Source organism: Capricornis sumatraensis, chromosome 4, assembly GCF_032405125.1.
Source record: "Capricornis sumatraensis isolate serow.1 chromosome 4, serow.2, whole genome shotgun sequence".
Classification (NCBI taxonomy): domain Eukaryota; kingdom Metazoa; phylum Chordata; class Mammalia; order Artiodactyla; family Bovidae; genus Capricornis; species Capricornis sumatraensis.
In genome coordinates this window covers 38012968-38038076 of record NC_091072.1, presented here as the reverse complement: position 1 = coordinate 38038076, position 25109 = coordinate 38012968, and the positions used below count along the sequence as shown (strand labels likewise).

The 25109-nt window shown below is 43.6% G+C and overlaps 3 protein-coding genes across 3 annotated transcripts; all 3 read left to right on the top strand.

Annotated features, from left to right (window-relative positions):
* The first annotated feature begins 1712 nt into the window (after positions 1-1712).
* On the top strand, positions 1713-4148 carry LOC138078542 (protein FAM90A5-like). Its single transcript, XM_068971384.1, has 5 exons — positions 1713-1815; positions 2056-2108; positions 2207-2403; positions 2807-2912; positions 3438-4148. Exons 1-5 carry the CDS (start codon positions 1713-1715, stop codon positions 4146-4148), a joined length of 1170 nt encoding a protein of 389 aa, XP_068827485.1.
* Positions 4149-7280: 3132 nt separating this feature from the next.
* Positions 7281-9516, top strand: DEFB108B (defensin beta 108B). The gene is made up of 2 exons (XM_068971383.1): positions 7281-7335; positions 9353-9516. The coding sequence occupies exons 1-2, from the start codon at positions 7281-7283 to the stop codon at positions 9514-9516; spliced, it is 219 nt and encodes a 72-aa protein (XP_068827484.1).
* A 6027-nt stretch (positions 9517-15543) lies between these two features.
* On the top strand, positions 15544-20136 carry LOC138078540 (beta-defensin 109-like). The gene is made up of 2 exons (XM_068971382.1): positions 15544-15634; positions 19931-20136. Exons 1-2 carry the CDS (start codon positions 15544-15546, stop codon positions 20134-20136), a joined length of 297 nt encoding a protein of 98 aa, XP_068827483.1.
* The last annotated feature ends 4973 nt before the right edge of the window (positions 20137-25109 follow it).

The window sequence follows — 25109 nt, the reverse complement described above, 5'->3', positions numbered from 1 at the left end:
TCAATAAAGCAAAAGTGGATGTTTTTCTGGAACTCTCTTGCTTTTATGATGATCCAGTGGATGTTGGAAGCTTCCTCCCTATTGTCCGCTAGCTGTTCTGCAGATCTGTGTCTTTGCCTCTGTCTTCTGGTTTGTTTATCAATTTGTTGATTTATTACTTTTTTCTTTGCTCTCACTGGGCTACCTGGAGTGAAGTCCTTTTGTGTTTGCTTTCAGCCTCTGACTTAATTCATTAGCATCATTACACTAAGGTCTCTCCATGTTCTGGAAAATAATTACATCTCAATATTTTTTCTTTTTTTTTTTTCTGGCTGATTAGATTTCCATTGAATATGCATACTGTTGAAAGCCAAAAACTTTATTTGTTCATCCTTAGTTGAAACATGCATTTCACATGAGCGAGGTACAAATGAGATGCTGAGGACAAAAGTTCCAGAAAACAGACCCTCAGCCGTGAATCATCTAGTCTAGTAGAGAGGAAGATAATTTGAAGTGAATTTGTACTTGAAAATTGCCTTCCCTGATGTCGAATGGGAGAGTCCAGTTTTCAAAATTCATCACACTTAATTTTGATTTTCAAATGCCTATTCCTTAATATTAACTGCAGCTTTCCCCTAGCACAAATATTTGTGTACATGTGGGGAGATCTTTTATCTCCTAGATTGTGATACATGTAACCCAAATGTCTAAGTGTAGTCTTCTGAGGTTGCATTCCAAATGCATATTAGTCTGGGTCCTAATCTGGGTGTCTGTAATCTTGGGAGAATATAGAACTGTCTGGGCAGTTCAGTTCAGGCGCTCAGTCATGTCTGACTCTTTGGGACTCCATGGACTGCAGCACCCCAGGCTTACCCATCCATCCTGAACTCTGGGAGCTTACTCGAACTCATGTCCATCAAGTCAGTGATGCCATCCAACCATCTCATCCTCTGTCGTCCCCTTCTTCTCCTGCCTTCCATCTTTCCCAGCATCAAGTCTTTTCCAATGACTCAGTTCTTAACAACAGGTGGCCAAAGTATGGGTGTTTCAGCTTCAGCATCAGTCCTTCCAGTGAATATTCAGGATTGATTTCCTTTAGGATGGCCTGGTTGGATCTCCTGGCAGCCCAAGGGACTCTCAAGAGTCTTCTCCAACATCACAGTTTAAAAGCATCAATCCTTCGGCATCCGCCTTTGTTTACAGTCCAACTCTCACATCCATAATGACTACGGGGATAACGAGAGCCTTGACTAGATGGACCTTTGTCAGCAATGGAATGTCTCTGCTTTGTAATATGCTGTCTAGATTGGTCATAGCTTTTCTTCCAAGGAACAAGTGTCTTTTCATTTCATGGCTGCAGTCACCATCTGCAGTGATTTTGGAGCCCCCAAAAATAAAGTCTGTCACTGTTTCCCTATGCATTTACCATGATCTTAGTTTTCTGAAGGTTGAGTTTTAAGCCAACTTTTTCACTCTCTTCTTCCACTTTCATCAAGAGGCTCTTTCGTTCTTCTTCACTTTCTGTGAACAGAAAGATCTGGGCAGGAGAAATCAATTTTCAGAAACCTGGTTGCGATGTCATGTTCCCCATTTAGGGTCGATAGGGCAGGGATGTCTCTGTGTCTCTGCATCAATATGACAGGTTTTCTAAAAATTTGTTTTCACAAAGGAAATCCAAAAATTGAGATTGAGAAGAATCTCCAGTAGGTGTAGAAGATGGCTGGTCAGTACGGATGGCTGAAAGCCTGCTGATTCTTTCAAGGCCGGAAAGTGAGGAAGCAAAACCCGGGACCTGGGAGGCAGACGGCTCCCCAGCCACAGGACAAAGACTCTATGGTGAGTGGAGGCTTGGACCCACAGGGAATCTGTGGGTGGCATGGACTGCGGAGACAGGGTTTAGACCTGGAATATTCTGGGTCCATCACTCACTAGTGCATTCGCCTGCAAAGATAACTGCCTCCACCTCCCTCCTGAGCAGCTTGGGCCACTCAGAGCCTGGGAGGAACCATCTGGGCTCCTCGGGGTTATGTCTGCCCTGGCTTCATCCAGATCTTTCAATGGGCCCTTACTGTTCAGCCAGCCCCTCCTCCTCTGATGCTTGTGACAAGGGCTTTGGGAACCACAATGTTGTAATTATCCTGACACTCTCTATCCGTCCTTGCATTCCCTCTGGACTCATGCCTGTGCTTTCTGGTGACTCTCTGACCTGGTTCTCCTCCACCCACAGGTGAAGTGTAAGGACTGTGGAGCCTTTGGGCACACAGCAAGGAGCCTCAGGTGCCCCATGAAGCGCTGGCAAGGGGCGCTGGTGCCCCTGCCCTTGGGGTCCAGATTTGGTAAGGAGAACCTGGTGTGGAAGCTGCAGGACCCACCGACCCCAGGGAGCCCTAACGCAGCTGAGAGAGAGGAGGAGGAAAGACAGAGGTGAGTGGCGGGGAGGTGGGACCCAAGGTCGGGGCTGAAATCTGGAGGCAGTTCCTCTCCTTGTCGACACTGTGCTGAGCCATCTCTAGAAAGGACAGGGCAACTGGGGAGACAGAGACAGGAGCCACGTGCTTGGGGGCTCACACCAGGCCCTGAAGTCACTAAGGAGAGTGGGGAACACACACAGCTTTGCACCTGACCAGTCCCAAAGCCATAGAGATGAAGAGACAGGACTTCCTGGGAGACCCTGCAGGGAAAGACAGGGGCGGGGGTCTGTACAAAGGCAGAGGGCTTCAGGTCCAGTGTCACCCCCAAATGAGGAAAGGGGCTGGGCCACAGCACTGTCGGGCCCATCGGTGACAAGGACACTGGGTTTCTGACACTTGACCTGTTTGTGTTGCAGGAAAGAGGAGCAGCAGAGGAAGCTCCTGCAGCGATTTCCCAGGAGGCCCCGCGCTCGGCAGCCGCAGAGCTGGAAGGAGGAGCCGGAGCCCGGCCTCTGCCTGAGGGTCAGTCTCTTGGGCCCCCTCTTTAATCGACTGGCCTCAGTCCTGTCTCTGGGAGGAAGCCGGTCATGTTCTTTCCTGACCAATTATTTTTCAGATGCCATTTTTCGCAGTGCCTTTGATTTTGCATTCTTACTCACATGTCTGGTGAGAAGCTGGCAGGGACATGGAAGTGATTTTATCAGCAGCTTCCATAGTCAAATCCTTTAACTTAGAACAGGAATCTGTACATTGTGATTCATCCTCCAGAACTGGACATGAAAATTCATTTTGCCATCAAGGCACCTGCAAAACACCAATCTGTGTACAGTCTCAAGAAGAAGGTCTACCAAAACCTTGCTTCCCCTTACTTAACAAGAGACATTGTTAGAACATTTCCATTGGCCATTGGATGTATAAATGTGTCAAGGTCACATGAGCACCCTGATGTTGAGGATCTTATCATATAAAATTAATTCCTGTGAGGTGTTTTTCTGGAGGGAGAGGAGATTCTCACACCTGGCCTCTCTGTGTGGTCTTCTCTTACAGCACCCAAACATGCCCCTGCTTATCCACACATCCAGGAGGAAATCCTTCCAGGATCCAGATCACCCAAGAGGGTCACCCACCAGGAAAGATGATGTGAAATCCAGCCTCCCCGCCGTGTCTCTCACCGGCAGGAATGTGGCCCCGGCCTCCAAGGGCAGCATCGAGGCTCCAGGCAAGAGATGTGCTCAGGCCCCCAGCCTGACATGTGTGAACCCCCCAAAGAAACCTAGACTCAGCCCCGTCCAGACCCCCCAGCAGAGCACTCCCACAGCAGATCAGGGGGCCTTCCTGAATCTCCCTCCTCCACCCAGCACAGCAGGACGTGGACCGAGAATGGCCTTCCGTGCATCCAGGGAGACACCTGCCCAGGGGCAACGCTTTGACCTTCAGCCTCCCGCGGACAGATCTCCTTCCAGGAGTGTGCGCACCGTCCCTGCAGCCCACCTGTCGCCCATCATCATCCGCGTTCGGGCCCAGCCTCTCAGGATGCGCTTCCTGAGAGATGCCGAAGGCTGCTGGAGCTGCCGCTACACGGCGCCCCCGTCTCCGCGGCCTGCGGAGCGGCCAGCCCCTCCTGCTCAGAGCCAGTCCGTCGACCGGGAGCCCGAGGGACTCGCTGTCCCCGGGCCCCGGAGCGTCCTCTACGATGACCTCCAGGTGTCTTCTTCCTCTGAAGAGAGTGACTGGGACGCAGACACCAGTGGCAACTGAGACTCGTCCTCCAGCGCCCGGTGCCCTGATGTGACTGTGACTCTGGGGCGTGGGCTGGGTGTTAGAGGGAGCAGCTGTTCCTGGTGAAGCCGGACTCCCCACCCTGGTGGGCGAGACAGCCGTGGGACCGGACCTCCCTGGGGACACCCAGCTGCACACAGTGCCCTGTCTCCTCATGGAACCCCAGTCTGTCCCATGGCGCTTATCCAACCAGACGGCAAGCTGTCAACCTAAAAGGATTATAAGCAATTGAGGCAAACTCTAGGAGTGACTTGTAACCATTGTGTAGACAGGAAGTGATGGTAGTATCTGCAGTTGATGATGGTAGTGTCTGTGTTGATGGTAGTAGCTGTATCTGAACCTTTGGAACCTGCCTAAAGGCCTGACTCTGCTCTGCAGAAGGTCAGTCGCGCTCCATCCTGAGATAAGTCTAGTGGACTCTGTGGAGTCTTGCACTATACATCACAGTGGGGAAAATTCCTGTGGCATGCTTATCAAATGTCATTAAATGGTAATGTAAAGCTTTGCTTTAAAATATTTCTGTCTTTTCAGAAGAAACAAGAAAAATTACACAGTCATCTCAAGAGATGTAGAAAGATCATTTGGTCACATTCAATATCCTGGTCAGGCTGGCCCTGCACCGAGGCCCTGCAGGGCCTTCCTTCTGCCCTAAATCAAATCACCAATAGGTCAAGATCCATTTCCTATGTATATATAATTATATACTGTTGAATTTAATATGCTAGTAGTTTATTAAGATCTTTTGTACTTATGCTCATCAGGGAATTTTTGATTTTGTTATTAAGTATTATTTGATTTTGTTATCATGGAAAGGTACACTTAGTGGCTGAGTCATGTGTAACTCTTTTGGACCCCATGGACCTCAGTCTGCCAGGCTCCTCTGTCCATGGGGATTCTCCAGGCAAGAATCCTGGAGTGGGTGTCCTGCCCTCCTTCAGGGGATCTTCTCAACTCAGGGATTGAACCCAGGTCTCCTGCACTGCAGGCGCATTCTTTACAGACTGAGCCGCTAGGGAAGCCCTATTATGTAATGCTGGTATGGAAAACCGGTTGGAATCAGTTGCCGCCTTGCTTTTGAATGATCATTTTCGTAGGAGTGATGTAATGTCTCCCAACAATTTTATAAAATTTACCAAGGAAAAAGTTTGAATTTTAATAAAGTTTTACCATATAAAACATTTTGTGTGTGGTTTTTATCTCTAAGCCTTGAAGATCATCTTAATACTATTTTGACTCAAGATGCATCTTGTAATGGAGGGGAAAGAGGAGCATGGGAGGACTTTAGGAAAAACACAGAATCAGGGCCTCCCAGATCCCCGGGGCCACTTATGCACATTAACAATGCCCCCGTGTCAGTCCCCTGCAAGGAGAATGTGGTCAGCCTGGGCACTGCCTACAGCCACACGAAGCCCCGGAATCACCTCAGCCCTCATCCTCAGGTGCCCTGCGCCAACTCTTCCTCCAGAACCCTGGGAGTCCAGACAGCAGGCTTCTGAGTATCTCAGCAGGGGGCTACAGGCCAGTGTCAGGGACTGTTGTTCCTGGACCAACAAGGGCAGCAGAAGCCACCACGAGTGTTTCGAGAACTCCCTGACCAACCAGGCACTTATCTACCCTTGCTCAGGCTGAGGGTCACCACCCCCTTGTCTCTCAGTGAAGTGAGCGAAAGTCATTTGACCTGATGAGGTTCTGAGAGTGAATGACCACAGGATTCAACTTCCTCCTCAGCCCTGAGGAGCAAAGCCTGATCTCGGCAACAAGCTCACACCTCCCTGGGAGGCAAGTGTCTGTTAAGCAAACGCAGATGCGTGTCATGAGTACATTGTGAGCAGAGCATCGTGGGCTTTCCAACCCGGAGGGAGAGGCGATTGATCGTGAGGATGGCTCTTAAAGCCTGGGAAGAGCTCACTAATGTCTAGTCATTGACAAAACCAACCCCACTCACTGTCTCTGAACACAGACGGCTCCTCGCTCAGACCCTTTAATCTGGAGCCAAAGCACTTGTAGCTCATGTTCCCATTTAACACGGTTTTCTGGCCCAAAGTGTGCGCCCACAGGCTCCCAATGCTCTGAGTGTCCCACGAAAGGAGGATTCTCCGTCTTCCTGCGAAGGCCGCTCTGGCGCAGAACAGCTCTGCGCTGAGCCCTAAGGAGGCGGAGGAGCGCGGACATCCGGCCCCGACGCCCCGCTGCCGCCGGAGCTGCGGACCGGTGTCCTCTGCCTCTTGGAGACGAAGCCAAGCGGTCTCCTCTCTCCAGCCATGAGCACTGCTGTCCCCCTGTTCACCATTCTCTTGTTTATGAGCCACGTTCCACCAGGTAACAACAACAACAAAACCTGGCTGACGCTTGGTGAGAGAAGAGTGCCTGAGACCTTGAGCGGATCCAGTGATCAGAGCAACGTCACCATCACCTCTGCCTGAGGAGGGGTCTCGTGGGAAACCTGGGAAGACCCGCAGCCTCCTGACTCAGTCGCTCCCCACAGCAACTCTCAGTTAGACAACGCGAGGTCAAGGGCGTTTCAAGGGCTTGAAAGAAACCTTTCTTGCTCCAGCACTGAAGATGAATTATTTAGGCAAGTTTACTAGCAGTTTCTAGATCTAGGCAACAAAAAACAAGGCATTGTTCTGCTAAATTTTGGTCTCCAAAATTCCTCTAATTTCAGCAAAAATTAGTATCTTAAGATACTGTTATAAGAGCTGTGCCAAAGCTACAGGGGCCCAGGCAGGTGGATAGGTGAGGGTCTCCTTGAAAGGCTTACTCTGAGTCAGAGTGTGTGTGTGTGTGTGTGTGTGTGTGTGTGTGTGTTCGCACGCGCGCATGCGACTCCCGAGAGACTTCTAACCCATTGCCCCTTCATACTGCTGGTCTCCTGGCTTGATGATATCCCTGAAGGCTCCACCCAAACCCTGGGCTTCCTCTTTCTTTTCAACATCTGTTCTCCTGGAATAGAACTTAAACACAGAGATGAAGATGGCACTGCCGTGGAGTCTATCCACCTGCATGCTGTGTGGTATGCCAACACCCATCAGAGGGGCAGGCGCAGATGTTTATCTCCAGGACCTGTTGATCTGTGAGGGATGAGCGACTCAGTGCTCTACGTCAGCAGGAATGTCTTATCTTTTCCTGAGAATTCAGGGTCTCAGGGTTGGGAAGGAGTCTGAAGGTACACAGATGGGTGAATGTGGACAGTCCTCGCATAAGGAGCTGTAATCCCAGCCCTTTCATTCATCTCAGATCCCTCGTGGAGTGTGGGGCAGTGGATATATTTCACAGACAGGCAAAGTGCATGTGTGTGTACACACACACATACAGAGAATGTTACTATTCTGGGAATAAGGAAAAATCCAGATGAAAACCTTGAACACACAGCCTTAGTACTAATCTGATCCCATAATTTTCCTTCCAAAGCCTGCTCCAACCATCAGATTCTCTGAGGCTTCAGTGCCTTGAGCTCTCATCCCCTGGGACACTTACGCTGTCTTTATTTCAGTCATGTTTTATTTACCTCTGGCTCTCACTTAGCAAACCTCTTCTTCATCCTCGGGCCAACACTCTGTTTTGAGAGCTAGTTGACTGTTCCCTGGACTGTCTAGCCATGAAGATGACTGGACCACAATATCCTAGAAGTCAAGGGCCATCACATCTTTTTTTCTTTGGAAGCCTGCTCCCCAGTAAGGGCCTCCCATTCAGTGGATGCATAACAAATATCAATTAGTGGATATATTTCACAGATAGGCAAAGTGCATTGTTTTGTGAACGGCAAAGAGTTAAATTCAATTTAATCCATTTGACTTTCCTTTTGAATTCAACGGACTTTTGTTGAATTGCTACAAATGCCCTACACCGATTTGAAGCTATTCAAGAGTTGGCTTTTGTGTTCTGGAATAGAAAAATCTAGAAGTGCTGGTTTTGAGACCTCTTTTAATGCCAGCAAAGAGCTTCGGAAGCTGTCTTGGGAAAGGTGCTCTTTGTTACATATGGAGACTGCTGAGATGAAGCCACTTTCGAAAATGAGCCCCTCGTTGTGTGTGACCCATCTCCAGAACACTAATATATTAGGCCATAAGTCAATTATGATTCAATGTTTTTAACAAGCATGTGTGTTCAGCCCTTGAAAGTGAAAGTAAAAGTCACTTAGTTGTGTCTGCCTCTTTGTGACCCCATAGGCTGTGTAGCCTGCCAGGCTCCTCTGTCCATGGAATTCTCCAGGTAAGAACTGGGATAGGTAGCCAGCCCCTTCTCCAGGGGATCTTCCCAACCCAGGGATTAAACCTAGGTCTCCCGCATTGCAGGCAGATTCTTTACCGTCTGAGCTATTAGGGAAGCCTGAGAATAATGGAGTGGGTAGCCTATCCCTTAAGAACTCTTAATGTTTGCAATGAATCCTACAGCAGTTTGCAACCCAGAAGAGCAGCACCAGGGAGAGAAGCAGTGAGTGCCCCCTCATGATGCAAGAAATGCTGACGCGGGTGCTATCTGCACATTACATATGTAGGAATATCGTTTCCTTCCACCAGAAGTATATCCTGTCTAGTAATTTCCTTGTGTACATTATCTTTTGGATCTGTATTTCAGTTCCACTTTTGAAAGATACACAAACACACAGAAAGACAGCTTTCTCTAAAAAGTTTTTTCTACTTTAGAAAAACGAGCAGTACAAGACCTATAACAAATAAAGACTGCCTTCTGCCATCAGTGTCAGGAGATAACAGGCAGTAAGAAAGACAGGAGGAGCTTTGATGTGTGTGAGCCCCGGAGTGAGGGCAGGACTGCCCATGGGCAGGCTTTCCTATTTTAGATGCACTCAATCTTGCTGGATTTTCCAAGAATGCCCCCAAAACAAATTTTTTGTGTGAAAGCAGAGGGGGCTCTCCCAGGTACTCAGTGGTAAAGAATCTGTCTGCCAAACCCTGGGTTGGGAAGATCCCTTCGAGATGGAAATGGCAACCTACTCTTGCCCGGGAAATCCCATGGACAGAGGAGCCTAGCAGGCTGCAGTCCATGTGGTCGCAAAGACCTGGTCATGACTTAGCAACTAAACAACAAACAGATTTTTAAGAAAATCGAGTAACAATGAAAAATCCATACAAGATCGTTTCCAGATATTCCTTCACCGCATGTAATTCAATAAAATTTAAGGAGAGCAGTAAACAGTAACCGTCACCCTCTTGTCTGTGCAGGCAGCGCCAGTTTCAGGGAGGTCTGTGAGCGTCCAAATGGGTCTTGCCAGGAATTCTGCCTCGACTCAGAAATTCATTCTGGACGATGTCTGGATGGCCGCCCATGCTGCTTGCCCTTGGTGAATGTCCCTGAAGTCGATCCCACTACACCCAGAGTGCACTGAAGGCCTCCTGAAGCTTTTTGTTCGGATGTTTTATTCTCATTCTCCTGAAATCTTTCGCTCTTGCCTCTCTTTTGTTCTCACAGGGATTCTTAGTGAGTTCTCAATAAATCAAGAATCAAAATTTGCAAACACAGAGTCTGTTCTAAGAATCCTGTGATGTGTCCTCACTTGGCTGTGGTTTGGTTTCCATCTTTTTATCTGGCCTGGATGAGCTCCGGTTGGGGGCGGGAACTTTCTCTCACCTCCTGTTTTCAGCTGGCCCTGCAGCCCTCTGCCCTTCATCTCGGGAGATGAATCCCCTTCCACACTTGGAAAACGCACCACTTCACTCCACGCAGCCTTGCGGGGTCTCCCTTCCTGACAAAAGGGCAGCTCACAGGAAATCTTCCCGGACGTCACCAGCAAGCTGAATCACGGACAGAATGACATCCATTTAAAAGAGAAGTTCTTCTCACACCCTCTTCACAGCCAGTGCTCTGGGTCCCCCTTTTTTCACATTCTCAACAACACTTCTTCTCTTTTATTTTTTGACAATAGCCATCCTAACAGATGGAGAGGAGCCTAGTGGGCTACAGTCCATGGGGTCGTAAGAGTTGGACACGACTTAGCGACTAAACTACCACTACCATCATAACATGTAGTTAGAATTTTTTTGCATATGTGATGCAAACTTTTAAGATCTACTCCCTTATCAATTTTCAGTTATACACTACAATGTTGTTAACTACGTCCAGCAGGCTGTCTATTAGCTCTCCAGAACCTAGTTACCTTATAACTGGAAGCTTGTACACTTTGACCACCCTCAGCCATTCATCCCACCCCCAACAACCATCACTATATTTTTGGTTTCTATGAGTTTAGATTTTTTAAAATTCCACATATAAATGAGATCATATGGTATTTGTCTTTCTCTGACTTACTTCAGTTAGCATACATTCTCAAAGTTCATCCATGAATTTCCTTCTTATTTTTTTATGACCAAACAATATTCCATTTGGGGACACCTTTTCATTTATTTCTGCCTTCTTCAATTTCCTTTATTATTGTCTTATATTTTCAGTGTATAGATGGTTCAATTCTTTGGCTAAATTTGTTCCTAAGTATTTTATTGTTTTTGATGCTATCACAAATAAAATTGTTTTCTTAATTTTTCAGATAGCTCATTTTTAGCATATAGAAATGCAACTAAGTTTTGTATGTTGATTTTGTATCCTGAAACTTTAATTCATCTATTAGTTCTAACAGTCATTTATGGAGTCTTTAGGATTTTTTATATTTAAGATCATTTCACCCTAATGAAAACAGAGGCTATTTAAAAAACAAAACTACCATATGATGCAACAAATTTTCTTCTGGGTTTTTCTTTTTTTTTTGAAGGAAACAGAAACACTAACTCAAAAAGATATCTGTACTCCAATGTTCATTGCAGCATTATTCACAATAATCAAGATATGGAAAACTTAAGTGTCCATTGATAGATGAACGAATAAGGAAAATGTGATATATATTAATCTATAATGAAATGTTATTAAGCTATAAAAAGAAGGAAGTCCTGTATGTTGTGACAACATGAATGGACCTTGATGGAATTATGCTATGCGAAATAAGTTAAATATTGTATGATCTCATTTATACATGGAACCCAAAAGAAAAAAACAAACCATAAAACAATGAACTCATAGATACAGAGAACAGATTGGTGGTCATTGGAGTGAGGGTGTTGGAGGTGGGTAAAAAGGGTAAAATGGCCAAAACGTACAAAGCTTCATTATAAAACAAATCCTAGGGATCCAGCGCACAGCATGGTGGATATAGTTAATAAAACCGTATTGCACACCTGTCCTGCCAGGCATTCTGCCTTGACTCAGAAATTTGTTCTGGGTGATGTTCAACAGTTGGAAGTTGCTAAGAGACTCAATCTTAAAGTTCTCATTACAAGGAAAAAATTTGTAACCATGCTTTGCTGTTGTTCCGTGCCTAAGTCATGTCCAACTCTTTGTGACCCCATGGACTGCAGTACACCAAGCTTCCCCGTCTTTCACTATCTCCCGGAGCTTGCTCACCATGCTTTTTGATGGATGTTAACTAGACGTATGGTGGTGATCACTTCAAAATATATGCGTATGTACACCCAAAATGAATATAATATTGTATATCAATTATATCTCAATAAAAAATCATTTCTTTTTCAGTAACAACTAAAATATGAGGACAAAAATTCAGTAAGTATATAAAAGTCCTGGGTAATACTAACAAGCAGTTTAATCTAATTAATATTGTTTAAAACTTTCCCACAACAACAGTAGAATAAACACTCTAAGTGTGCATTGAGAGACATAAACTGTATTCTGGGCCACAAAACAGTCTTGATAAACACAAAATTATCTAGATCATACAAAATATGCTCAATAACCTTACTAGAATTAAACCAGAAATCAATATTCAGTACTTGGAAAGTTCCCATATATTTGAAAATCAAACAACTTCTAGATAAAAATGAATAAGCATTTGACTTGAGTAAAAATAAAAATATGATATAACAAAATGTGGGGAATAAAGCTACAGCAGCATTTTGAAATAAATTTATATTATCCAAATGCTTATATAGTCAAAGAAGAGCATATTAAATCTAAAATAAATAAAGGAGGAGATTAATGTAAATAATAAAAGAAATTAAACACAAAACCAATAGAAAATGAAATGAAATCAAAAGCTGGTTCTTTGAAAAGATGAATAAAATTTATGTGTCTTACCATTCTGAACTGAGATAGAGCACACAGATTACCAATGCCAGCCATGAAGGAAAACACATTAGATCCTACAGATATAAGGTGAACAACCAGACATTATTAGGCATAGCTTTACGTACATAAATCCAACAAGATCGATGAAAACGGGTGAATTCTTTGAAAGTAACAAACTACCAAACCTCGCTTAAGCAGAAATAGATAAAAAAGAAGACAAAACAGACTATAGGGACAGAAAGATGTCATCAGGGGCTGGGAACAGGAGACACTGGACACGGAAGAATATGACGGGGATTTTGTAGGTGATAGAACTGGTCTAGGTATTGATTGTGGTGGTGGTTATACAGCTATATGCACGTTTAAAAACTTGTAGAAATGAGCTAAATTTTAATGAATAAAATTCTATTGTGTAAGACACATCTCAATATATCTGACTTAAAAGACAACACAAATGTCAGTTCTGTTCCTGTCTTCAGCTTTTATAGCTCCCTTTGACTTCTAATAGCTTGTGGCTTCTTTTCCTTGGGCTTTAATGTCAGGAAGTACCTGCTATATTCCTCCACCCAGAACACAGCCTTCCTGAGTAACCACGGCTTCCACCCCCAGAACTTTGCTGTACCTTTGAGACCTGGCACCACCATAGGGACAGGTAAAAATCTGGAGGAGTTCCAGTCATGCAGAGAAGGCTTCATCATCATCCCTTACTGTCTGAATTATAAAACGGTGGGCCCTGATACTGAGTGATGGAAAAAACCCTGTCTGGCTCTGCTCCTGATGAGTTCATATAACCCCAACTTTTACCTGGGTTCATTCAAAGTCAGCTGCCATCTGATAACCCTACAGCCAAACCTTTGCCCTAAGGAGTGGTCCAAAAGTAGAAGTAAGACAACCCTGCCTGAGGATTTAGATACTATAAACCAGACCTCTCACCTGGAGATGCTTTTCTGCCCAGCACGTAGTTGCCAATGACTAGAGATACCTTCAGTTGTGACAATCAGAAAGATGCTACCAGCGTCTATTAATAGTAGCCAAGATGCTACCAGCCAAGGATGCTCCTAGACATCTTACAATGACAGAAATTACCTTCAAGACAAAGAATCATCTGACCCCAAATCTCAACAGTGCTGAGGTTGAAAAACTCTGCTACAGGCTTTGACACAATGATAAGAACCAGAAACCAGAGAGGGTAAATATCTTGCCTCAAGAGCATGTTGTAGCCTCCCTAGAAAAGCCCTAAATAGGTATGAGGCACCCACCCACTCCCATAACTATCCTTCAGAATGGTGAGCCTTTAATTCATGGACAGGCAGGATAGGAAAGTGATTCTTAGATACTCCAGCATAACTGATAGCATTTTTCATTCTTACATATTGCTTCTCTCTTGTTTTTGCTTCTAAGTCTTTTTCAGGGTCTAACCACCTTCTGGCCCAATTATCATCAGATCCCATTGCCAGAATGAATCATCCCCAGTTCAATATCCCTTGCTGTATTTCACTCTGGAACACTGCTTCCCTAGGTGATTTAAACTCTAAGAAATGCAGAATGAGTTTACAACATAATCACTTGAAACATCTGCATGTTAAAAAAAAACTCTGACTGCTCGAACTTTCTAACATTGCATCCACTGTGGCATCACTTCCTCAGAGTCTCTTTGTTCCAGTTGCCCTCTTTTGACACCAAGCTTCCCAGTAACTCGGGGCCCAGGAAGGTGCAGATTGCATTTCCCAGACTCCTTTGCCGATTTGCTTCAAGGATGGACTCTCCAGGAAGAGCTGGAGCTTGGAGAAGGGGGATGGACTTCCTCACTTTTGTCCTGTCACTGTTGCTATAGCAACAATGGCTTGCATCCAGGAGCAACAGTGGCCTCCTGGGTCCACATTCTCATGGCGCTACACAACCCATCTCACAATGTCCTCAAACAAGTGTCCGCAACAGCTAGTCGATGCCCCCTTTCATAGACCTGAGGACTGACTCTGAAAGGTCTCCCCTCAGGTCTGCAGAGGCACCGGCACGGCTGGGCGGTGTGCCCCCTCCTCCGAGGCCTGAGGACCACAGGCGTCCTCCCCTGGCTCCTGGCTTCTTCCATTTTGTTGTCTCACTGAGGGGTGATATCCACTGCCTGCAGTTGCTTCTGGGTTCCCTCGGCATTCTCTCGGAACAAATCCTGATGTAAGTCCCCTCTGTAAACCAAAGCACTACTCTGTTCTAATTGGCTGGATCCTGACTGATAGACCTGCTGCCACGATTGTTTCTCCTGCTGCTGTTACTGATACTATTGCTGTATCATCCTAGAAATCTAGGTATCAGGTCTAGTTGCCTGCTAAGTCTCTTCAGTCATGCCCAACTCTTTGCAACCCTGTGGACTGTAGCCCGCCAGGCTACCCTGTCCATCGGGTTCTCTGGGTCTAGTTACTTTACAATAAATGGACCAAAGGTAATGCAGACAACATTTTCTCACTGACAATTGGTACATCAAATAGGTGAAAAATACATTAAGACGGTAGAGTGGGCTTCCCTGCTGGCTCACTGGTAAAGAATCTGCCTTCCAATGCAGGAGACATGGGTTCAATCCCTGATCTAGGGAGATCCCATATGCTGCACAGCAACTAAGCCGGTGCACCACAATTATTGAGCCTGTGCTCTAGAGCCTGGGAACCAAAACTGCTGAGTCCATTTGCTGCAGTTGCTGAAGCCTGAGCACACTAGAGCCTGTGCACCTCCAAAATTAGAGAAGCTACTGCAATGAGAAGCCTGCGCATTGCAACTAGAGAGTAGCCCCTGCTTGCCAAAAGTAGAGAAAAGCCAGCACAGAAACAAAGACTCGGCACAGCCAAAAACAAATAAATAAAATTTTAAAAAGACTGTAGAGCAACTAAAACAGCAATTTTAAAGGCAAAATGTGCAAACACTTTCAATTCTAGACATTATAAATGTGAAACAGAACTCAATTTCTATTTTCCATGTAACATAAAGAGGAACTGATTGCGTCTTCATCCGCTGACTGCTAAGGTCATCAGTCCCCTGCTGGGAGGGTCTCCCCACAAGGGAACACAGCAGACTGCTCGGATATCCTGAATCTGGGAAACCCATGGCATCAGCTTCTGCTTTCTCATCCGTTGAGTTTCCACCACACCGTGTACTGTTTTCCCTGGAGATTTCCTGTGAAAGACTGAGGTAACTCTCTTTTGGATAGGCTCTACTAACCATGGAAAAACCGCAGGCCCAGGGGACACTATAAAAGGCCACGGACCTGCCCGTCCAGCGACCCCCAGCTGAAGCCATGCGGACGCTCCTTCCCTCCAGCTGCTGCTCCCCCGCCAGGCTCCACCTGCTGCTCTCTGTGCTCTGCTTCTTGACCCTCTTATCCCCAGGTAAGGTGGCGGCTGATTACCTGGGTCCACAGTCCAGAAAGCTGTTGGGAAGGTCAGACAAGACCTCGAATCTGTCTTACAGATTCATAAACCTAACAGGATGACAACAGGGGAGGACAGTAGAGAGATCATCCCTTCGCCGTTAGCCAAATGCTAGATGGCGTCACATTAGGCTTTATCCTTACTTTGTAGCTTGGAATGTCTGGGTGAGGCACAGTGACCCACTGGTAGGCAGGCAGATTGGAAAGGATTGGATTCCATCAGCATCTATCATTATATCTATTCAGTAGGTCAGAAACAGACGGACAGAGACCTAGCGACAGGATTTAGTGCAGAGGGTGCGTCCTGGGGAGCTCTGTCCTGTAGGTTTGCCTCCTGAAGGAACTGACAAACCAGCATAATAATGAGCACAGCTCTCATTATGGGAGAGGTGTAGCCATGATTACAGAAGTAGGATGAACATTTCTAAAATCTGAACTAGACATCTTTGCAAAGTGAAAGGAGCACTTATCACTGTATCAGAACTAAGGCATAACCCAGACCTGTCTCGTTTAAACTGGCCACTGGGCCACGCTATGCAAATGGCACAGACCCAGGAGAGGGTTTCAGAAAGAGAATTAGAGTCCCCAGTAAGAGGTTACTGAGAAGATCAAATGCTGGTCCACATTTTAGGAAGGGCTTCTTATGTTACATAGCATTGCACAGAGTAGGTACCTCAACATAAATCTGGAGGCAATTAGGAGGATACCAGAGTTTGGAATACTAATGCATGTGCAACGTGGGAAGAAAATGATTGGGCTGGGAAATGCAGACAGTCACATGAAATGTGAGACTCTGTGACCTTAAATCCTTAAGGCAAAGAATAAATGTAAGACCTTTGATAGGTGCCCGAAAGACTGTAAGACAAACCACCCATGCTGCTATCTCTGTGGCCTCACTTCCCCTCCCTTGTGGTAGGTCCTTACACCTTTGGAGTTTTAGCTAATTAGCTTTCTTTGAGAACCCAGATCACTGAGGGGCTCTTAAAAATATGATCTATAAATTCCCGGATGGCTCAGATCGTAAAGAATCCACCTGCAATGTGGGAGACCTAGGTTTGATCCCTGGGTTGGGAAGATCCCCTGGAGGAGGGCCTGACAGCCCACTCCAGTGTTCTTGTCTGGAGAATTCCATGGACAGAGGTGCCTGGCCGGCTACAGGCCATGGGGTCGCAGAGTCAGACACAACTGAGTGACTAAGGACGCACACATAAATTACTCAGCTTGCTTTCTTTGTCAAGGCAAGAATATATTTATTTTCTCATATGGGTGATTCCCATACCGTTAGTCTGTAAAGGTCCAAATATGTTATTTCTCCATTAACTTGTACTCACAGTATCTTACCTTCCTGGTCTTCTTTCATAATAAATTCGTTGCTTCTACTCAGCTTGCCATGTTCTTACGGTCTCAATTGAGAATGTGTTTCTGCAGCCATCCAAAGCTACCGCTGTAAACCTCTCCTCTTCTTTATCTCAGTTCCCGGGTTCCAGTCCTAACCAAACAGCAATGTGCAAAACCCAAGAGTCAGTCCCCGCGTTTGGACTGGTGATCACAGCATTGACCTTCCAGGAAACCCTCCACCTACCCAGTTGACCAATACTGAGGGCCCACTGCTCAAGTTTCAATTCACAGACTTTTTTCCTTGAAGAAGGAATTATTTTAGGAAATCAACCTATCATTTTCAAGAATAGAAATCTTTCAACGATATTCTTCAGGGTCCGTTTATTTCTACAATAGCAGTCACTTGAAGCACTGAACCCATAATCTCAGCCAGAGTTTAAATCTTTCTTGCAACCTGATCGTGTTTGGTTTGTGTCTTTCAGTTATTTCTCAGTTTCTGATGCATCGATGGTACCCAGTGATTTCTGGCACCCCTACAGATTCTGTCAAAATGTTACTTATATCGTTCCCATGGCAGTTGGGGAGATATTGAAGGAAGGGTTCAAGTAATCATTGACTTTCCTTCTATGACTTATGGCATGGCTCAAAAATTTCAGAACTATATTCATATAGTATTGACTGGACATTCTTCTCTTCTTTATGATTTTCATGGGATTGAGGCTAGTATTTTACTATGAAACATTATCTGGAATTTTTTTGTGCAGACAAGCTTTAACTTGGTTAAGGCAACACCCTTCCTACTTAAAAAATAATGTTTATCAGATGTTAATGTTGATTTTCTTTTCCATTCTCCCCTTCAAATACATATTTAAGTTACTTGATCAAGTGGGAATATTGTCTATGTAACTCTGTTACAGTAAACAGGAACATCACCACCAAATTTTAAGCAGAAAATACTGACATCATTCTTAGCTAGGAATGGCTTTGACAGGGAAGCATAAAACAATTAACGTGATGATAATAAAAACTATCTTATTTAATAGACTCCATCCAATATTAAATGGACCGTGCATTATTTCTTGACTGGTAAAATCTTGACACTATGAAAATTCTCAAGACACAGATGAGTTCAAGTGAAGCTACTAACTGTGTTTCCTAACTCTGGCTCTAGGTGGATTTTCCATCTAGGTAGATAAATCCATCTAGGTGGATTTTCCATCTAGGTAGATAAATCCATCTAGGTGGATTTATTTAGCTCTGCTGCTACAAAGCTACTTAGTAAGTTAACCTTTCTACTGTATAAATCACCAGGAGGAAATAATGGTCTGGACACAATGACCAATTTTCAGCTTTCTAATATCCTTTACTTTTTTTTTTTTTTTTAACTTGACAATACTGTATTGGTTTTGCCATACATCAACATGAATCCGCCATGGGTGTACCTAAGTTCCCACTCCTGAACCCCCCTCCCACCTCCCTCCCCATACCATCCCTCTGGGTTATCCCAGTGCACCAGCCCCAAAAAGATATAATTGAAAGGATCATTTAGCATGTCCAGAAATTTAAATTTCCTCTGATACACTCCATGATGAAAATTTCTTTGTCCCTTGAGTTAGGTAGATCATATCTACCTTGGAAAGAAAAAAATAAATTCTACTTTCAGAGCTTATTGAAACATGAAGAGATTGAGAGGCTTTCTACTAGTTTAGAATGAACCGGTACCACATCTGAGTGGGCTTCCCAGGTGGTGCTAGTGGTGAAGAATCTGCCGGCCAATGCAGGAGATGTAAGAAACACGGGTTTGATCCCTGGGTCAGGAAGATCCCCTGGAAAAGGGAATGGCAACCCACTCCAGTATTCTTGCCTGAAGAATCCCATGGAGAGAGGAGCCCGGCCCTCCCGTAGAGTCACAAAGAATCGGACACAACTGAAGTGACTTAGCACACGGCACATCTGAGTATCCACAGAGTTGTTTTTCCTGAAACCTCCCCCATCCCTTATCTAAATGGACTGGAGGAAATAGGAGGTGAAAATGCCAAACATTTTAAAAGAAGCATAAGCACAGAGATGGAAGCATAAGCTGACGGAAGAAAACTGCAATGTCAACTATATGAGTCTGCAAGCTTCCTACGACCTACAACCCCAGAATTATCTTGATCCCGTTTAATCAAGGTCATTTCATTTCTTATCAAATTTATTTTTTCCCAATATGTTCCATCCACATAGGTCTTTCTGTTCTTCAAATAAACTAAGCAAAGGACCTTGCTCTCTATACACCTATCATACCCTCATGTGGATAACTACTTGTCTGTTTCATTTTCATCATCCACATCTCAGTTCAAATGCTATATCCTGAGAAAGCCTTTCTTGGTCCACTTTATCAACTCCATCCTCCAGACTATATCTGGCTTATTATTGTATTCTAACCACTTAACACTTTGTGAAATTATCTCATCATTCTATTTTTCTATGGTAAACTTTTTCTCCCTGAATTTAAGTTGCTGTGACAATAAGAAACATTTGTGCCATTTTCACTGTTCTATTGCTAGTACAAAGAAAAATGCCCAGTGAATAGAAGACACTCGACAAATACTGGTTGAAGATCCATATAAAGGAGTAAAATAATGACATTGTGTATTTAGAACATACATTTTGTCCATCCCTTTGTTGTTTCACTTCAACATTTACCAAAGTTATTTTTGAAGCTTAAAGATATAAGGAAAGGAGGGGAGTTTGTCAGTATTTTGGCTCTTGGGTAAAAAGGAGATAGTGAATGTGATGAAGCAATTGGAAGGACACTTTGTCTAGTTTCTTTCCTGCATGTAGAAATGCTCATGCTAGATCTCACCTAATCTCACACCTAGATTTACAGGTTTATATTCATGGGCTAATGATTTTAATGCCTCTCCTTCTGCAGTAAGAAGTGGTATGGGTTCTGCGCAAAACCACTGTCTCAATCTGGAAGGCGTTTGCCGAAGAGACACCTGCAGAACGACAGAGGATATAATCGCCTACTGCAAGAGAAGGTGGAAATGCTGTCGCGCATGGTGGATTCTCATGCCCGTTCCAACGCCCGCTATCTATTCAGACTATGTAGACCACGTTAAGCCTAAGATAAAATGAAACTTGGAAAAGCATCAAAAATGAAACATGCTTCTGTCTAAAAATTTTAGAATATACACATTAAACACTGCTGGCTTTATTATCAACTTCTATCATCTCTTGTCAATAAAAATAAATAACTATATATCAATTTCAAATCAACCCGAATACTGCTTCTTTGGAACTCATTTCAATCCAAAAAAATCCTCTTTGAAAATAACAAAGATTGAGATTGACATACATACACAACAGTGTGTAAAACAGCCAGTGGAAAGTTATTATAAAGCACAGGAAGCTCAACTGGGTGCTCTGCGATAACCTAGGTGGGCAGGATGGGGGTGGGCGGGGGAGGAGGGAGGTCCAAGAAGGAGGGGATGTATGTATACATATAGCTGATTCACGTCATTGTACCACAGAAACACAACATGGTAAAGCAATTATACTCCAAACAAAGCATAAGAAGAAAAAGTAAAGGCTATTTACATAACAAATTTTCAAAAAAAATTATCTTAGAAAGATAAAAAACCAACAGGTTGCAAAAATGAAGATATCATTATATATGCAATATAACTAAACGGACACACAGAGAGTTCAAAGGAAATTCAAAAGCCAAATATAGAGGAAATCTAGAAACTGTCTGGGAGCAGAGGAGATATAAATAGGATAATGGGAGAAAACTGGAACGAGCAAGAGAAAATAATTTGGGGTGATAACATAGGATTGTAACTTCATGACAGATAACTAGAAAGAGATGAAACCAGAAAGGAGGAAACGAAAAGTTGACGACCAACAGAAATAAGTATACTAACACATAAAATCTCAATTAACAACCCCTCCCCCAAAAAGATATTTATGTCCTACTGCAATGAGGAAATATTGTGATCATATAGAGATTCTCAATTATTTTACTCCTCTATACAAATAATTTGCTTTTCTAGAACCTAAACATTTTACTGTAGAAACATAGGAGCCTCTCTCAGGGCATGCTGTCAATATCCCTTTTAAATAGACTTCGGATGTGTCACAAGTTCTGACTACAACTTCATCTTCCTCCCTAGAGTCATAAGGTCTCACTTTCCTTTCTTGAATGCCCTTAGGACTTGAGTTCAACCACATACCTCAAAGTTGTTCTTAGAAGGAGTCAGTTTTCAGTTATGTGGAGAACTTTGATGATTAAGGAAGTGTGGTTTGGTAAGCAAAGACTCCCCTTCTCTCATCCTATAATGCAGTATTTGTGAAATCAACTAACGTTTGACATGGGAAATAAGAATATCAGTGGAGAAATGACAATCTCTCCAACAAATGGTGTTGAAAAAATTGGGTAATCACATGGAACACACTGAAATCATACCCCTATCTTATACTACACATAAAAAAATTAACCTGAAATAAATTAAAGACTTAAACATAAGACCCTATATCATAAAACTCCTAAAAGAAAACAGGGGAAAACTCCTTCACATCTGCCTTGGCAACAAGATTTTTGGGGATATGACACCGAAAGCACCAAGCAAAAATTAACAAGTGAGACTTGATACATCAAACTAAAAGCTCTGCACTGCAAAAGAAACAATCTACAAAAATGGAAAGGCAATCTACAGAATGAGAGAAAATATTTGCAAACTATATTTCAGATATGGGTTAATATACATAGATACATAGGGAACTCACACAACTCAAAAACAGAAACCAAACAACTCAATTTTTTAAAAATGGACATAGGAACTGAACAGAAATTTTCCCCCAAAAACCATACAAATGACCAACAGGTACATGAAAAGGGTCTCAACATCACTAATTATCACGAAATGCAAACAAAAACCATAGTGAAATATTACCGCATACGTCTTAAAATGGCTAGCATCAAGGAGACAAGAGCTAACAAGTATCAGCAAGGATGCGGAAAAAACAGGACATCTGTGCACTGTTGGTGGAATGTAAAATGATCCAGTCACCATGTGAAACAGCGTGGAGGCTCCTCAATAAAGTAAAAATAGGGGGAAAGGCTGCGGGTCTCCTTAAGCTTTTGGCATAGAGTCTTTAGACAATCACGGTGATTGAGGAAATACTATGCTCTTTGACTCTTCTGTTCTCACCAACCTTGTCATATGGGACAATTATACAAAGTGTTATAATGGATGAGAACATTTTAGTTTTCAGTGTGAACTCAGTGTATTTACCTTTCAGATGCTACTTAGAACAAAACACATATGTGATACTGGCCTCTCTTTTAAAGAAATAAAAGTACAGTTTCTTTTTTCCAGAAATGGACCTTATGCAGTTATATTCTTCCTCATATGATAAAGAGTCCCCTTGCAACACAGAGGACTTTTTGGTAACCAGGACTTTGCACTCAATGATCCTTCAAAAGATGCTGGTCAGAGATACTGACCTCTGAAAAATGTGAGAGCCCACAGAAAAAGTACAGGATAAGCCATCTGGTCTCCAGTGGTTAGGTTAATTTGTCACCAAATTTAGAGAGCCCAGGGTTTGGAAACATTCCAGTGGAAGCTGTTTTATTTTCTTACTTGTTAAGCTTCACTGACTAAAAGGACTCTTGGTCTGCAGAAGTAAATAAAAGGCGCTGTATCCCGCTGTTTCTGATTACTCACTGCTCTACCAGGCATTCAACCATGAGACTCCATTTATTGCTTTCTGTGTTCCTTCTCTCTTTGGCTATAATACCAAAAGGTAGGTGGTGAATAACTGTAGACCTGGGTTCTTAGGAGACCTACTTGGACACTGAGTTATATACCATGGCCATCTTGACTCAGACCCTAACGCACAGTCTCAGGGATACAGAGGTCCAACGTGAGCGTCCTCCTTAGAACTGATGGGGTCCAAATTGGGAAGAAGGACAAGGATTTCCACCAACAGAAAACAAGTTCCAAGAGTTCCACGATTACAAAAGGGGGCTCAAATTTAGGGGGATGGGGAGAAGTCTTGACATCTGACACAAGGATACAAATCAAGTAGCTTTCACAAGAGCCCCCATCTCCAAGAGACAGTGGAAATGGCAGCTATTGGGTCAGACTTGGTTAGTGAATGAAAGTGACCTGGAGTCTACTGGCAAAGGAATATTTGTGAAGGGTGAAAGTTAGGTGTGTAAGAAAGCTCAGGAACAACAACAAAAAGAAATTCTATCAAACTATTAAAAACCAACAGGAAGCAAGGGAATTTGGGAAAAGCATGGAAATTTGGGATGGTGCTTCAGTGGCAAAATTTTAAGTATAATGTAAAATAGGAAGGAAGCATTTTACCAGTCTGAGATACACCCTTGGTGCTCATGATTGAGAAACTGGAATATTAAAGCATAGATAAAGGAGAAAGGGAATGTGGTCATTTTCAGGACAGTTTGTTCAGATCCTTGTAAAACTGATAAGACTGTTTTCTCCACTGTTCATGGCAGGATGCTCCAATCCTTCAAAATGACACCGGTGTTCACTTGGGTAACTCTCCTTCTTCCTTGAATCATCTATCTAGCTCAGTTCAGCTCGGTCGCTCAGTCGTGTCCGACTCTTTGTGACCCTATGCACTGCAGCATGCCAGGCCTCCCTGTCCATCACCAACTCCTGGAGCTTGATCAAACTTATGTTCACCGAGCTGGTGATGCCATCCAACCATCTCATCCTCTGTCATCCCCTTCTCCTCCTGACTTCAATCTTGCCTAGCATCAGGGTCTTTCCCAATGAGTCAGTTCTTCACATCAGGTGGCCAAAGTATTGGAGTTTCAGCTTCAGCATCAGTCCTTCCAATGAATATTCAGGACTGATTTCCTTTAGGATTGACTGGTTGGATCTCCTTGTTGTCCAAAGGACCCTCAAGAGTCTTCTCCAACATGACAGTTCTAAAGAATCAGTTCTTCGGTGTTCAGCCTTCTTTATGGTCCAACTCTCACAACCATATATGACTACTGGAAAAACCACAGCATTGATTAGACAGACCTTTGTTGGCAAAGTAATGTCTCTCCTTTTTAATATGCTGTCTAGGTTGGACATAGCTTTTCTTTCAAGGAGCAAGTGTCTTTTAATTTCATGGCTGCAGTCACCATCTGCAGTGATTTTGGAGCCCCGCAAAATAAAGTCTCTCACTGTGTCCATTGCTTCCCCCTCTATTTGCCATGAAGTGATGGGAAGATTCTTCAAATACCATCGAAGATATTCCCTTGTTTGATCTTTGCCTGATCTATGAATATCTTAAGATCTCTGACATACAGTTGTCCCCTCTTGAGGGAGTTCACATAATTCTCATCTTGGCCTCAGTTACGTCAGAAGTAGACACACTTGCAGTGATAGCTACTGTAAAATTATATGATGTTAAGGACTTAAAATTAGAAGGTAATTTAATGCTTAATTCTTTAATTTTACAGATAAGAGAATTTACATCAACCAAAATAAAAAATATTTCACTAAGGTCATGTAGGTAGGGGCAATTGCAGCTGAAACAAATTGTTTTTAAATTTTTTATTTTGAATTGGAGTGTAGCTGATAACTTTTTGCTACTTTCTGTTAAAAGGCCTTCTTTCTGTCAGATTTCCCTCAGAAAATCACCTCCTCTCTGTCAGAAAAGGTCTTCTTTCTGTCACGTTTCCCTCAGAAATTGTCTATTTTCTGTCATAAAGTACCTTCTTTCTGTCAGGTTTCCATCAGAAATCAACTTCTTTCTTTCAGTAAGCGCTTTCTTTCTGTTAGGCTTTCCTCAGAAAATCTCTTCCTTCTTTCAGGAAGTGTCTTCTTGCTGTCAGGTTTCCCTCAAACATCTCCTTTCTGTCACAAAGTGCCTGTTTCTCCTGTTATGTTTCCTCTGAAATCACCTCCTTTTTGTCATAAAATACCTTTCCCCCACCTGGTTTTCCTCAGAAAATCATCTCCCTTCTGTCAGAAAGTGTCTTCTTTTTGTCAGTTTTCCTTCAGAAATCACCTCCTGTTTGTCATAAAATGCCTTCTTTCTGTCAGGTTCCTTTATGAAATCTCCTTCTTTCTGTAATGATATGC